General features: G+C 46.1%; 1 protein-coding gene across 2 annotated transcripts in view; it reads right to left on the reverse strand.

The window, feature by feature from the left end:
- Positions 1–298: 298 nt before the first annotated feature.
- PRPSAP1 (phosphoribosyl pyrophosphate synthetase associated protein 1) overlaps positions 299–16096 on the reverse strand; it is a 28713-nt gene continuing 12915 nt past the window's right edge. The window contains exons 4-10 of one of the 2 annotated variants that reach the window (XM_080826726.1): positions 14341–14513; positions 12865–12980; positions 12351–12406; positions 11635–11780; positions 2500–2570; positions 1566–1712; positions 299–1044 (exon numbers count right to left, since the gene is read on the reverse strand). In XM_080826726.1, coding sequence (XP_080682852.1) covers positions 886–1044; positions 1566–1712; positions 2500–2570; positions 11635–11780; positions 12351–12406; positions 12865–12980; positions 14341–14513 — 868 coding nt within the window. In that variant the 3' untranslated portion in view covers positions 299–885. The remainder of the gene's footprint in view (positions 1045–1565; positions 1713–2499; positions 2571–11634; positions 11781–12350; positions 12407–12864; positions 12981–14340; positions 14514–16096) is intronic. The other variant, XM_080826727.1, reaches the window with a different exon arrangement.

A 16096-nucleotide genomic window follows, 5' to 3' on the forward strand; every position in this document is an offset into this window, starting at 1 on the left:
CCTGCTCCCCACCCCCTGCCTACTTGTGATCTCTGTCTGCCAAATAAATAGATAAAATCTTTTTTTTTTTTAATTTAGATTTCTAAATCCATTATCCCAACCAGGATTTGATTTCAATGCTTAGGAAGGGGATGGAACCTACAGGTGGAGACTCCTGTCCGGGGTTTAGGACCAGCCCCGGACCTGGACTACCCTTTATTTTGTACCCGTTGTCTCCTGCACTGTCTGGACAGGAGTCAGCCACCGGGAAGGCAGGAGAAGGAGAAGGGCGGTTCTGCAATGTAGCCACAGACTTGCAAGACAACAAACTCTTTTATTTGCCATTGAAGAGCCTCGCAGGGATCCAGAGATAGGGGGCTACTCTCTAATCTGACCTCCTCGCTGGGGTAATGCCACAAAGGCTTTGTTGTTCGGTGGCTGTAGGCACGGCAGCTTCTCAAAGAAAAACAGGGTTTTCTACAAAAGATGTACGTGAGGCTGACTGGGGAGAGGACAACTAGACTGGAAACAGTACCAGGGCACTCAGCTTCCTTAACCAAGTTCAACGTTGACACACGTTTCCCTGTGGTGGAAATAGCCCAATATTAAAGAGCTTGGACCACCTGCCCTTAACTACTTTTCAGTATCAACAAAATTTGGGAATTCTTTTCAGGAAACTAACTTTTGTTTAAGGACCAGGATGGCGATGGCAGACATTTAAGGCCGTTTATCCATCAGCTCTGTCTTCCCCTTGACTATCTTAATGGCTCCTACCTACCCAACTGGGTGAGACAGACTATCTGACTTCCAGGCCTCCCTCGAGAGGAAACACTGTGTACGTAAGTTGATGGCACAGCTCTCCACACGTCTTCCTCAGGAGTTCCACGGTCAAGGCAACGGCGACAGCTAGTCATCCACGGTGATGTTTCGGAAAAGGTACGCCATGGACTCCCCATTGTGGATTCTCCGAATTGCTTCAGAGAGAATCAGACTGATATCCACGGTCTTTATCTTGGGACACTGCAGCTTCTGCACCTCGTGAGGGACCGTGTTCGTCACCACGACCTAGTCATTGCAGCGACGGAAGATAAACACTGTTACTGATGTGTCCCCAACACGGCCACCCAGAAAAGTCTGTCCCAGCTTTAGTTCCCGCAGCCCAAGTTCCAAACTACAAAACCTTATTCCACCGAGTACAGTTTTTACAAACTCAACTTAATGGACTTTATACAAGAGAAAGGTTACATGGTTCAAAACACAAGAGTATGAAGGTCATGGTCTACTTGGGCAGAAACGGTAGGGTGAGCCCCAGCACTGTGCAAAACTGGATGAATCCAAGTCGTGAGAGGAACGCTCCCACAGCACCAAACTACACTGAAATACGAACCACACTGAAGTAAATAAAGCTGAGCCTTTATGGAAAGAGGCATCTGTTCCTAACGACGCATTTGTCGCAACACCCCGCCAGCCACCAAGGCTACTTCCGAGGTCCTCCAGAGAGGGGGTTAGGCAACACTGATGGGGTCATTTTATAATTCACAGAAAAGAGAGCAGCAAATTCTAGGCCCAGTTAAGTGCAGACAGACCTCGTCGATGGAGGACTCCTCGATGAGGCGGGGGGCCTCCGCAGACAGGATGCCGTGAGTGGCCATGACGTAGATCTTGTAAGCACCTCTCTCTTTCAGGATCTCCGCAGCAGCAACAAAACTTTCCACATCGTCAATAATGTCATCCTGGGGAGACACCAGAAGTGGTGTTAGAGTGCTACCCTCCGTCTCTATAAACACATACCTCTCCGCTCTTCTCTGCCCGTCATTTCAGGAGATCTCCAACTGGAGATCAGAGCCACCTGCCTGGGCCCGAGACGGAACATCAGGCAGTGGCAAGAGCCGTGTGGACCACACTTTGCGTGGCTGTCAGTACAAAGAAGAGCAAAGCCTGACGGCCACGTGTGACACGCGGAGCTAGAGTTCCCAACTGCCAAGGCTCATCATCCTGTCCCACATTTCTGATTCATCCGACATAGCTGGTGTCCCATTTACTTTTTCTCAAGACAAAGTGAGATGACAAGAACACAGAAATAAAGCGAGCCATTGTAATCAGGCCCAGCAAAGGCATTTAGGGCTGGGAGCAAACAGCTCACGCTGAAATGCAAAGAATAAGACACTTGTTCTCACTAGTGAAAACGGAACCGCTCATCTTTGGTTCCTCTCATGGCCCTAAAGCTGAAGGCTGGGTAGATCAGTGGCTCTAATGAAACCCAGACCCCTTCAGATAAAGGTTATTTATTGGGGTTGAGTTTTCTTACGGGAGATCCTGAACTTTTTTTCCATCTGTAGGTTAAAATAACCCCTTTTCAACTACATAAAGATTTCTACCTGTCCTGGAGGAGTTTGGGTGAGAAAGGATAGATGGATCCATTTAACTCCATCAGCTTTACTAGAAACATAATCTCAAAGAGGACAACCTACGAAGAGCCAGCAGTGTCATCTGTGCACACGAAGGATGACATGACCATACCACTATGATCGCGATGCGCCCGCCAACATCTCCGACTACAGTTATCGGTGGCTTCTCTTTGGCCATCATCACTAGCAAAACAAAACAAACCACAAGGCCCCAGTTAGTCACGTGTCACTGAATAAATATAATTGCAACCCTATTCCCTGGAAGTAGTGAAAAAAAGAACATTATTAAAAGGCAAAACAAAGGGCAACCCTCTTGGATCCCCTAGCGGCTCGGGAGCTTTGTACAATCTTTTTTTTTTTTTTTTTAAAGATTCTATCTACCCACTTGACACAGAGAGAGATCACAAGTAGGCAGAGCGGCAGGCAGAAAGAGAGGGGTGAACCAGGCTCCCCACTGAGCAGAGAGCCCAATGCGGGGCTCGATCCCAGGACCCTGAGACCATGACCTGAGCAGAGGCTTAACCCCCTGAGCCACCCAGGCGCCCCGTATGATCACTTTGCTAATGCTCAATAAACCTTGCTTTGCTGCCATCAAAAATAAATAAATAAATAAATGAAAGGGGGACGGGGGATTCTCCAAAATGAACCTGGGGCTTCTCAGAAACAGACTGTCTAGAGCAGTGGTTTATTTATTTGTCAGAGAGAGAGCACAAGCAGGGGGAAGAGCGGCAGGCTGAGGCAGAAGCAGGTTCCCTGCTGAGCAAGGAGCCTGGGATCATGACCTGAGCCGAAGGCAGATGTTCAACCGACTGAGCCACTCAGGTGCCCCAAAAATAAAATCTTAAAAAAAAAAAAGTAAAGAGAAATGAGTGAAATTAATAGATTTTATTTTAGCCAGTATATCCAAGATATTTCAGTACGTAACGGATATGCAAGTTTATGAGATATTTTACCTTTTTTTTTTTTCATACTAAGTCTTCGATACCTGGGGTGCGTTTCAGAGACAGCTGAGACTAGCCCCGCTTCAAGAGCCCAAGAGCCACATGTAAATAGATACAAGCCACCGGCCTCTGGACAGCGCAGGTCCAAAGGCAGCGGCAGAGCGAGGAGAGTCTCACGGCCCACAGAAGCAGCACCCCGACAGCCCAATGCCCGCTGAGACCGATAGAGAAATGTAAACTAAATGCCACTCTGTAGGAAACCCACCAGGTAAAGGCCGCCTGGCTGGCGGCCAGCTTTACTTCATTGTCTTCCAAAGTGACTCTATTTGGACAATGTAACCTTATTAGCACGGGACTACATGACTGACATCATCGGTTTCCTGAAAATTAGGGACCTGAAGACAGTAACTATGACTCCATCGTGTCTTCCTGATTTTTTTTTTTTAGAAGATTTTACTTATTTATTTGAGAGAGGGAGAGAGAAAGAGCCTGCGCACACACATGCCCATGGGAGGGCGGGCAGGGGGAGAAGCAGACTCCCCGATAAGCAGGGAGCCCCAGCACCAGGGCTCGAGCCCAGGACCCTCAGATCATGACCTCAGTGGAAGGCAGACACTTAACCAACTGAGCCACCCAGGTGCCCCCATTTCTTCGTGATGTGACTGGTCCTTAAAGTACAGGCTTCCTATCTCGCTACCCAGTTTATACCTGGAAAAGACCCATCAAGACCCATCTGTGTACAAACCTAACTCCAGGACAGAGAAGTGAAGTAAGAATTCACCCTCAAAAGTCAGCAAACAGAGAGAGAGAGAGAGAGAGAGGGCATTTCAGAAGAACAGGCTAAGTAGTCTACTTTAAAAGCTTTTTATTATTCTGAAATATTAAACCAGTAGTGGGAGAGGGACATAAGAATAAAACTCAGAATAACTCTTGAGGTTAGCAACTATCAGCAAAAAAACCATGTTAGTCCTAGCTACGGGCACTGTGAATCTCCAAGAACAGGTGTGCCTTTCCCCATACGGCACACCAGCCAAGTTGAAATCCGCCGCTATGTAACTGATAAATTTTAATCAACGCTTCCTGATTTCCCATCCCAGAAACAAGGGCAATTTTTTGAACCTGGGCAGTCAAAAACCTCTGTATATAAATATCACCTAAAAGAGGGAGAAGACACACCAGCATTAAGAATGACTTCCCTAAATTCTGTCTTAAATTAAGCCATGTGGGAGGCACCTGGGTGGCTCAGCCAGTTAAGTGTCTGCCTTCGGCTCAGGTCACGATCCCAGGGTCCTAGGACTGAGCCCCTGAGTCCAGTTCCCTGCTCAGCGGGGGAGTCTGCTTCTCCTTCTCTCCCTCTGTGTCCCCCTCCGCCACTTGTGGTCTCTTTCAAATAAATAAAATCTTTTAAAATATTAATTAATTAAACCATGTGGGTAGATGGCTGTGTTGACCTACCCACTTCTCAAAGAGATGGGGCCCCTCCCTTTCCTTGACCATTTTCCTCTGTAAAAAGAGAAAAAGATTGCAAGCCAGTATCCCTCATTGAAGACCAATAAAAATTCAGCTCTAGTTTGATGAGGGAAACATGCCACAGTGCTGTTGTTTACTTTTCTGTAACTCTTCTTCTCCCAAAAAGCTTCTGTCAGTTTGGAATGTAAAAACACAGGTCTGGCTAGGATAGAGGCTTAAAAGGCTTTTAAAAAGCAAGCATTTCGGGACACCTGGGTGGCTCAGTGGGTTAAAACCTCTGCCTTCAGCTCAGGTCATGATCCCAGGGTCCTGGGATCGAGCCCCACATCAGGCTCTCTGCTCAGCGGGGAGCCTGCTTCCCCCTCTCTCTCTGCCTGCTGCTCTGCCTACTTGTGATCTCTGTCTGTCAAATAAATAAAAAAATCTTTAAAAAAAAAAAAAAAAGCAAGCATTTCTCCCGGTATGTTCTTTCTCTGCTCATTACTGGCTTTAGGATCTGGATAAAACTGAACATACAATTTGGTAGCTACTAAAAAAACAAACAAACAGACTTTATTAATAGGATCAAGGGAAATGAACAGTACCTCACAGGCTTAAAAAAAAAAGTCCCCAATTTTCTAATAGTTGCCCCCCAAAATAAAACACTGAAAATTCAAAATTTTCAGTAGAAGTAAAGAACATACTGGAGATTAAGGATAAAGGGCACTAAAACTACCCAATATTTAAGGTTCTGTTCCCTTTCTTAATTTCTCTAACAAAAACCAATCTGTTTAAGAATATAATGAATTGTGCACTATTACTTATGGCCAGAAATCACAAACCATATTAACTTAGTGTAGTGGAAACGTCAATTTATCAAATGACCTCAAATCTTGAAGTAGGAAAATTATCTTCTGCGTTTCCCAGCATTTTCCACGTAGAAGAGCGCTGCATTCACAAGCATCCGTAAGTTTTACGTATTACTCTCTCCCCAGAGTCAATCAATGAACCTCCCTCTCGTAGAATACAGGGCAGGAGAGGACCAAGAGGAATCAGTCATTCCTTATCCATTTTGATTTTGGTCTATTTGTAGTTCAGTGGAAGATCGAACTTTACTAACAGCCTGACCTTAAAGAGAGAATAAAGTCTCCAGCAGGACTGGAACTGCACTCATTCTCAAGCCCGTGACTGTCCACACTCAAGCCGGTCAAAACGTACATTTAATGATGCTCCAGAGGAGCTAACGTCTGTTTTCACTTTAGTGGTGAAAACCACATCTTCACTTGTAAAATTAACAAGCCAGGGAAGTCAAGCCCAAAAAGGTGACTTTCTCTCCTTTTTGCGATCCAAACTCTTCATTTTCACCACTGTGGCAAGCACAGACCAGTGTTCAGAGAACCACTGACACATAATCCTTTCAAGTTCATTAGATGCCCTTGCCATCAGGATGGAATCAATTTTATCTTCTAGAACGGAAGACTTCATACAACTTCGCTTTTAATAAATTATTCTGGGGGCACCTGGGTGGCTCAGCGGGTTAAGCATCTGCCTTCGGCTTGCATCACGATCTCGGGGTCCTGGGATCGAGTCCCGCATTGGGCTCTCTGCTCAGCGGGGAGCCTGCTTCCCCCTCTCTCTCTGCCTGCCTCTCTGCCTACTTGTGATCTCTGTCTGTCAAATAAATAAATAAAATCTTTAAAAAAAAATTACTCTGAGGCAGGGTTTCTCAGCTGCGGCACTACTGACATTCTGGACTAGATAACTACGGGGTACACTGGAAGGACGTCCCCCAGCTTCTCCGGTATCTGCTCACAACACACTGGTGGCACCCGGCCTCCACCCGGTGGCCGGACCAGAATGGCCTTCCTTCGCGCACTGTGAAATATCCTCCAGGGGCTGGGGCAAAACCATCCTGGTTGAGAACTCCTGCTGCTCTGAAAGAATGGGTTCCAGGAAGAGAAAAGAGTTCATCTTTCTACAAAATGCAAAGATTGTGAGACCGAATACTTTGAGTCTTGTCCTAGTATGGCAGTATCTTCATCCCCATTACTGTTTTATTGATTTTTAAAAATTATTTATTTATTTATTTGTTTGACAGACAGAGATCACAAGTAGGCAGAGAGGCAGGCAGAGAAAGAGGAGGAAGCAGGCTCCCCGCTGAGCAGAGAGCCCAATGCGGGGCTCGATCCCAGGATCCTGGGATCATGACCTGAGCCGAAGGCAGAGGCTTTAACCCACTGAGCCACCCAGGCGCCCGTTTTATTGATTTTGAGAGCAAGAGATAGTGCACATGTGTGCGGGCAAGCAGGGGGAGGGGCAGAGGGAGAGAGATTCTCAAGCAGACTCTGTGCTGAGCTGGGAGCCCAACCTGGAGCTTGATCCCACAACCCTGAGATCATGACCTGAGCCAAAACTATTGAGCCACCCAGGTACCTCTTCATCCTCATCACTGGTTTTTGGAAGATTTTATTTAAGTATTTGAGAGAGAGAGTTCGAATGCATTCAAGCAGGGGGAGGGGCAGAGAGAGAAGGAGAAGGAGGGACCCCGATGCAGGACTGGATCCTAGGACTCCGGGATCATGACCTAAGGGGAAGGCAGATGCTTAACCGACTGAGCCACCCAGGCGCCCCTCATCCTCATTATGAAGTAAACTATTAAAACATACTAGAAGCAGAACTGATATATAAATATAAAGCATATTTAATTTGGAAAGTACCATTACACAAAACTAGCATTTTTTTTAAAGCATTCCCTTGGTTGAATCTGTAAGAAGGAATCAGAGAATGACCTAGGGCAACTGTGCAAGTTGTAAACACACCAACGTGTCCCCGAGGGAACAAACTGCTGTACACCACCTTATAAAGTATTACACTAATCTGGCAATTATCTATTAAAATAACCTTTGACCCAGTGATTTTATTTCTCGGTCTTTGTCTTTTAAGTTCACTGAGTCACTTATGGAAGAACGTGAGTCGAGGTTAGTCACAGGGAATAACATGCGGTGGCTGAGTGCGCACTCCGGGGGCCGAGTCCCGGTGGTGAATATCACGTTCCACTATAGGAACTGGGCGGCTCGCCGGAATGACTGATTCCAGGGCTAAGAAAGTGCGAGATAAACGTGGAACATCTAGTGGTACCAGGAAGTAAGGAAGTATCAAAAAATACTAGGAACATGTCAAAAGAACACAGGGAGGGGCCTGACGGGGCTCCCTTTGGCCAAGTCTAAGACAATTTGAACATTGCGATGAACAGTAGCGAAGAGTGAGAACACCCTGAACAAATTAAGACTGTATGACTCCGCTCTGATAAAACTGAATGAATGAACAGGGAAGCAGGGGAACTGGAAACATCACCAGTCGGTAACTGATTCAACCTGATATGAAGAAACAAACACGCCTCAATAAGGGATATTCTGTAGAACAACTGCCCTATACTCTTCAAAGTATCAAGGTCAGGGGCGCCTGGGTGGCTCAGTGGGTTAAAGCCTCTGCCTTCGGCTCAGGTCATGATCCCAGGGTCCTGGGATCGAGCCCTGAGTCGGCCTCTCTGCTCAGCGGGGAGCCTGCCTCCCCTTCTCTCTCTGTCTGCCTCTATGCCTACTTGTGATCTCTGTCAAATAAATAAATAAAAATCTTAAAAAAAAAAAAAAAAAGTATCGGGGCGCCTGGGTGGCTCAGTGGGGTTAAGCCTCTGCCTTCAGCTTGGGTCATGATCTCAGGGTCCTGGGATCGAGCCCCGCATCAGGCTCTCTGCTCCACAGGGAGCCTGCTTCCCCCCCCCCACCCCTGCCTGCTGCTCTGCCTACTTGTAATCTCTCTCTCTCTCTGTTAAATAAATAAATTCTTTAAAAAAAATTAAATTAAATTAAAAAATTAAAAAAATTTTTTTAAAAAGTATCAAGGTCATAAGAGACCAAGAACAGAGCAGTCGTTCCAGATTAAATGAGACTAAAGAGAACGGTCAGCTGAGCTCGGTGTGTGATCCTTACTGGGTTCCGGGCCAGAAAGAAATGATTTTCCTCTAAAGGACACAGTGGGACCACAAACAGGAATAAGGTCTGCAGGTTAGGTAATAGTACCGTAACAGTGTCAGTTTCCGGAGTCTGATAATGACACTGTGGTTACGTAAGAAAGTATCTGTTTTTTGAAATATTTACTGAAGCATTTAGGAATCAGGACATTATGTCTACAGCTCATCTCAAATGGTTCAGAAGAAAAGAATATGTACATAAATGTTAAATCTGGGGCCTCTGAAGAGTCGAGAGGAATTCTGTCCTATTCTTTCACCTTTTCTCTGAGGCTGCAATTTGTTCAAAATAAAAAGCTTCGTTCCAAACCCCAGCTTCACCCGCTCCCAGCTGTGTCTCAGCCGCCTCCCTGGCAGAATGAGGGATAACACAAGTACCTACAAGATTGTGTGTCTCCACACCCAGTCCAAAGACCTACTGAAGAGCTTTAGAAGAACCCTGGACACAACAAAAGATGTTTATTATTATTGGTGCCTTTTCATAGCCGAAGACTGGAGAAACTAAATGTTTGTCAACGGGGGACCAATTGAGAAAATTACTGTCTATCCATAAAATGGAACACTAAGGAAACTATGAAAGACCGAGCGATCTGTACAGACCGGCGGGGAAGGAGCTCTTGGATGAGAAAAGCAAGGGGTAGCACAATGTGGTTTAATATACTACCGCTCTGTGAAAATGAGAGAAACAGAAATACGTCACTGGCTTGCATATATGCACAGAGCCTCTAAATGGTTACAAGAGGGGCGCCTGGGTGGCTCAGTAGGTTAAGCCTCTGCCTTCAGCTTGGGTCATGATCTCAGGGTCCTTGGATCGAGCCCCGCATCGGGCTCTCTGCTCTGCGGGGAGCCTGCTTCCCCCTCTCTCTGCCTGCCTCTCTGCCTACTTGTGATCTCTCTCTCTGTGTCAAATTAAAAAAAAAAAAAAAGAAATCTTAAACGGTTACAAAGAAACCGACTGCCCTGGAAATCAGAGTAGCTGTGGCAGGCGGGGGCTGGGGGAAGAGAAAAGTTTAGGTGGGGTAGGAAAGTTTTTTAAACTTTCAAAATTTTGTAAGAACTTTATACTTTTTAAATTTTTGAAATATGGGAATATATTGCCCATTCAAGAACTTTAATTATGAAATCCTCAAATAAAATAAAATGCGGCAACACCAAAAATTTAAATTAAAAGGGTTTGTTACTTGTTTCTCTTGTATAAAAACCTCCAGAGTTGAAAACAAAGCGATGGGAATTTGATAGGGTAAAAAATTAGAATGTTTACACCTTAGCCAGGAGCCTGTCTGAAGTAATCTATCTGAGGTACAACCATTCTGGTGTTTTCCCATCTTATTAATGATCTTTGTATGCTTCTGAGTTATGGCAAATAGATACAGATTTTAAAAAGAAATAATCTCCTTCCTCTAAAAAAGATACTATTATCTTCTGGTATAGAATGTCAGTTATTACCACTCAAAATCCATGGAAATAAAAAGACCCCACACTGCTGAATTAGTAACAACTTAGTCAGGGGGTGTCTCGGGGGTTCAGTCAGTTAAGTATCTGCCTTTGGCTCGGGTCCTAATCCCAGCGTCCCAGGATCCAGCCCAATGTCAGGGTGTATGTGTGCATGCGTGTGTGTGGTGTGTGTGTGTGGTGTGTGTGTGTGTCCCGGCTCAGCAGGGCATCTGCTTCTCCTCTCCCCCTCCCCCTTCTCTCTCTCAAATAAATAAATAAAATCTTAAAAAAAACAAACCTAGTCAGTTATTAGGCCAAAAGGTTGTATAAATGCTAAAATAAATGCTAGAAGTTACCCAGATCACCAAAGCCTGGTATATAATCAATGGCTGCTGTCGCCCACCTTACCAACATGTAAAAGGTTAAGATTTCACACCTACAACTTTTTCACTGAAGCTAAAATTATTTCATACTCTCTGAATGCTAAGTGCCACCCAGAGTAGTTCAACTGTCCTTACACAGTCTGTGAAGGTAACACATCTCCCCTTACAAAAGGGGAAATCAATGTCACAGCATTCAATTATCTAAAAATACCAAGATGGGGCGCCTGGCTGGCTCAGTTGGAAGGGCATGGGACGCCTGATCTCAGGACTGTAAGTTCAAGCCCCATGCTGGGTGTAGAGATTACTTAAAAATAAAAATCTGTAGGGGTGCCTGGGTGGCTCAGTGGGTTAAGCCTCTGCCTCTGGCTCAGGTCATGATCTCAGGGTCCTGGGATCGAGCACCGTAGCAGGCTCTCTGCTCGGCAGGGGGCCTGCTTCCCCCCGCCCTCTCTCTTTGCCTGCCTCTCTGCCTACTTGTGATCTCTCTCTGTCAAATAAAGAAATAAAATCTTAAAAAAAAAAAAAAATCTGTAGAGGCGCTAAGTGGCTTAGTAGGTAAGTGTCTGCCTTCCGCTCAAGTCATGATCCCAGAGTCCTGGAATCGAGCCCCGTGTCAGGCTCCTTGCTCGAGGGGAACCTGCTTCTCCCTCTCCTACCAGCTCAGTGCTCTCTCTCTCTCTCTCTAATAAATAAACAAAATCATTAAAAAAATTAAAATTAAAAATAAATAAAAATCTTTAAAAAATTAAAATAAATTTTTTAAAAATACCAAAATATTATGGACATTGGGGAGGGTATGTGCTATGGAGAGTGCTGTGAAGTGTGTAAACTTGGCAATTCACAGACCTGTACCCCTGGGGCTAATAATACATTATATGTTTATTAAAAAATTAAAACATTAAAAAAAACACCAAAATAGCATACCTCCATTTACATATTAACTCCTAGCCATTCATATCACTCAAGACTTTCTTCAACTTACAAGTGAAATCAAAACACAGAGCTCATCTTACACGGCAACTCCAGACCCGGATGGACAGTAGCATTTTTGACCATCGGGGGAGAATGGCGACCATCATCCATGTCCAGCTCTGTACACTGAGCCTCTCCGTGGATCACAGCCAACCCCAGACGCAGTCTCTCAGCATAGGACTGGGCCCTACGAGAAAGTCAATGAGAAACAGGGAAATTCACGGGTGTCACTAGCTCATCACTATTAATCATCAAATGAAAACATCATTCAAACGTTTAGGGATACACAATGATTCAGACAAATCCGAAGACGAGGCCCAGACCAGACTATAAACGCCTCGAGAGGCATAGGAGGCACCGGAGTGGAGATGCGGGCCAGCATCTGATTCTAGACCGCTTCGGTTCTACCCTTTGCCCAATATTGTAACACACATCCTTAAAAGATGGAACTTTGTTCGAAAAGGTCTCTTGAAAACCACTGCCTGCAAAACACTCCATAGCCCTCTGCTTTCCTTTTCCTGAGAACGCGAAGGAAGAAATTCCTTTTCTCGGACAGGAAAACCAAGTAACGCGGGGACCGCCCTGTATTGTTCGGGGACTGGCGATAAAGTCCTGGTGGGGACAGGACAATAACGTGGGGGAAGCTCGAGCCAATGAGCTTTTCCAGGCCACGTGACAACAGACCCTGAGTTCCAAAACAGCTCATTTTGACCGGCGAAGCACCGAGAGGCATTTTTTCAATGTCCACCTTGCTTACCTTTTGGCAGCATCAGGAGACTTAGCTACAATGACTGCATTCCTGTAATTTGGAATCTAGATTTGAAGGGAAAATAAGAAAACACTGAGAAGTTATCACAAAGGAACACCCGGGTGCCAGTAGGACCCTTCTTCCTCTCATAACAATGATCCATACTAACAAGCAAAATAACACTAGAGTTTCATGGACACGTTCAAAATTTAACACTTAACAATTTACATCATTGCCAAAGTATGGCTACTTCAAGAAGATAAAAAAATAATTACTTCTTAACACCTTCATTTCAGAAAACAGAAGCAAACTGCTAAAGATACTTGGAAGAAAATCCATTTTTAATGGCGTTAAAAAATTCGCTCCTCTGCGCCTACATGCTGACCCTAGCTGGCTGCCTCAGGCGTTGCGACTCAAGGGGAAGGTCATCTGATGTGCCTTTCAATACTGAAATCTGATACCAGAGAAAAACTACATAGGGTCTCTTTTGAGGACAATGGGGTGTTTGCTGGTGGCTCCTCACTTCTTCCTGGATATACTGAAGCAGGAAAGGTGAGGCTCTAAGGTTGTCCACGGGAAAGCTGAAAAAGCCTTGTATTTCCTTTTGATGAAGATCCATAGTGATAATGTGAGTTAAACCTGAAATTTTAAAACAAAAAATTACAAAGTTCACCCCTACAAGTTAATGGCTACAGTGGACACAAATTAGACGCTCACTCCTGTTCCCTAACCAAAGACTGAGCGCAGGGAATGTATTGCGAACAAGCACGTTAGTTACAGACTTTGTTTATAACCTCAACAACACTTAATGAACTAAAGAATGTGGTCGAGCCTCAGGTAAAAGAGCTTATAATATTCCACATGGACAGAGAGCTCAAGCAGAGAAATGAGGGCTCTCCCCTACTATCATAACTAGCTTGGTCCTGAAAATTAAGAAAAATCAGGCAGAAGCAAAAATATGTATATGGAATTAATAACCACTGAAGAAGTAATGGGTATAAAAAATAGGAAGGCCTTGATTAAAGAATCTAGAAAGACATGTTAAAGGCCCGTGGCTAGAGCAGAAGGAGTAAGAATTCAAAAGCAAAGTAATTCGCATATTAGAAGAAAAATCCATATCAGAGTTTGGAACAATTTCTAAATGTCATAAAAGAATGAATCAAGAAGTATTCTTATCTAACAACAATAAAGACACACTGCACACTCTTATAAACAGTCGGGAACAACAACAAAAAAAAGGACACACATAAAAACATTGCAAATGGACAAAGGTCACTGCAAACCTTCTAGAGCAAAGAACCAGTACTATCCCTTCTTCCCCAAACGCCACACATCATAGTTTTAGAGAGAATAGAATCCAAATGTTTCTCAGGACTTGAATGTATATTCAAGTTGTTAAGTAAACCCGCCCGGCAAATAAAACCCCAACTGCTATCAAGTGTTATCACAGTCGATTCATACAGGCCAGAAAGTACGTGACCTCTAAGAAAACACAGAATAAAAGCGATGAGAATGAGCTGCTGTACAGAAAGACAGTCGGGGTTGGGGGGGCGGGGGAAGGAGGATTATATAAACCGGAGAAGCCGTAAAAGAAAAACCCAGTTTTCATCTGATGTACACAAGCAGACTCTAGCTAATAACCAAGGCCAACACGTAACTGTATCCTGACGCTCAAAAGATCCCACACGACACCAGGATCACAGCTAAAGTGTTCATGAGAAGATGAGGTGGGACGGAAGGGTGGAGGAGTCCAGGATTAGAGCAGAGACAACGTCACTGTCGAGTAAGACAAAGAGGAAAGGAAAACATAAGCGGTTATACCTCCGCTCACACATCCCTAACCAGGACTACCAGAGGGAAACAGGGAGAGAGGAATTAGTGAACAGCACTTAAAGAAAACAGAGGCCCCAAGTTAGCTGTCTGAGGGAGGGACTAATCTCACGCAGCGAGAGTCCTGAGTGACAGGGCAGGAGCCCCCGGGGCCCGTGTGCACACGCACCTGCCTTCGCCAGCATGGACGCCAGCAGCTTGCACACGATGGAGCCCCGCTTCCTCATCTTGCTTTGCTTGCTGTAGGGGAAGTACGGGATGACCCCGATAATGTTCCTGGCGCAGGCGGTCTTCAGCGCGTACGCCATGATCAGAAGCTCCATCACGGCCGTGTTCACATCTCTGCAACGGGAAAAATGCGTGTTTGGGGGTCAGGTCCATTTTTTTAACCCCTAAAAAAGACTGAAACGTCAGTCTTTTAACCTGGGCTGTAAAGATGGGCATCACAGGCGTTTCTGGCGCCGCACGAGCCAACGATGCCACCTCAAAAACCAGGGGCGAAGCTTATTAGCGCTTCCTTTGAACGGTGGTTTCCACCAGCGGTTACGGAAATCCGCAGGCCGGCTGGCCACACTCACCCCTGCCTGGGTCCTCTGTCAGTGACAGGTCACCTGGGCGGCACGGGAAGCGGACGTCAGTGGCAGGCCAGAGTGAGCCAACGCCTGCGGCACTGTCCCGGGGACCGTCGGCTCAGGCCGGCCCCTCGCTCCCTGTGAACGCCAGTGAACGCCAAGGGAAACCCACTGCCCTGCTGAGCTGCCGGGGCCAGAAAGGATTGATTCTTCTCTTTGTTCTTCACGGGGGGGAGAAGGGAGGCAGGAGGACGGGGAAGTCCTGGAACTAAGTTTTCAAAAACTCTCCTCATCCCTTTTTCTCAAGATACACAGATGCCCGACAAAGATGACCCAGAGAGACAAAGAACGAAATATGAATCTGGAAGACAGTCAAAGGAAAGGCTACTTCCAGTTGTTGTTTTTTTTTTTTTTTAAGATTTTATTTATTTATTTGACAGACACAGAGCACAAGTAGGCAGAGAGAGACAGAGGAGGAAGCAGGCTCCCTGCTGAGCAGAGAGCCCGGTACGGGACTCGATCCCAGGACCCTGAGATCATGACCTGAGCCAAAGGCAGAGGCTTAACCCACTGAGCCACCCAGGCGCCCCAAGGCTACTTCCAGTTTTAATGAATGTGGATTGCTACCCTTTGCCAAGGGTGACGGAGCCTACAGTCCCCTTAAAAAGGGCGAGAACCGGGGCACCTGGGTGGCTCAGTGGGTTAAGCCTCTGCCTTTGGCTCAGGTCATGATTCCAGGGTCCTGGGATCGAGCCCCACATCGGGCTCTCTGCTCAGCAGGGAGCCTGCTTCCCCCTCTCTCTCTGCCTGCCTCTCTGCCTACTTGTGATCTCTGTCTGTCAAATAAATAAATAAAATCTTTTTTAAAAAGGAGAGGGGCGAGAACCTTAGGGCAGAGGGAAGGTCATCGGTGGGGCCACGAGCTGAGTGCCTTGTGTCACTCGACCCCATGTGGCCTGGGGAGGTGTGAGACTAGAGCCAAAAGTGGCCCTAACAGAGGCCACCTCCGTGAGTTTCCGGGAGGTGGGTTTTCAGAGAAGGCGGCTCTCTGCTCCTGAGGGCAGACTGGGTAGGAGACGCAGTGGACCCCAGCGCCTGAGGACAGGCCTGGCAGATGCCTCCTTAGCCTGACCTTGAACGGACTCAAACAGCCAGCGAAGAGAGTGCAATGGCTGCGGTGAGGTGCCCTGCCTGGGAAGGTGGGCTGGGGTGGGGCCGGGGCAGGGGGGGAGGGTGGGGGAGCTCAGAACCCAATTCAGACCACTCTCTACTGTCCTCCAAAGAAAGAAAAAAAATGGTGAGGGTCTTAAAGTCCTGCAGGATACGCCAGTGCTCCACCTTCCCTCTCTAGCC

Source organism: Martes martes (assembly GCF_963455335.1).
Source record: "Martes martes genome assembly, chromosome: 16".
NCBI classification, from domain to species: Eukaryota; Metazoa; Chordata; class Mammalia; order Carnivora; family Mustelidae; genus Martes; species Martes martes.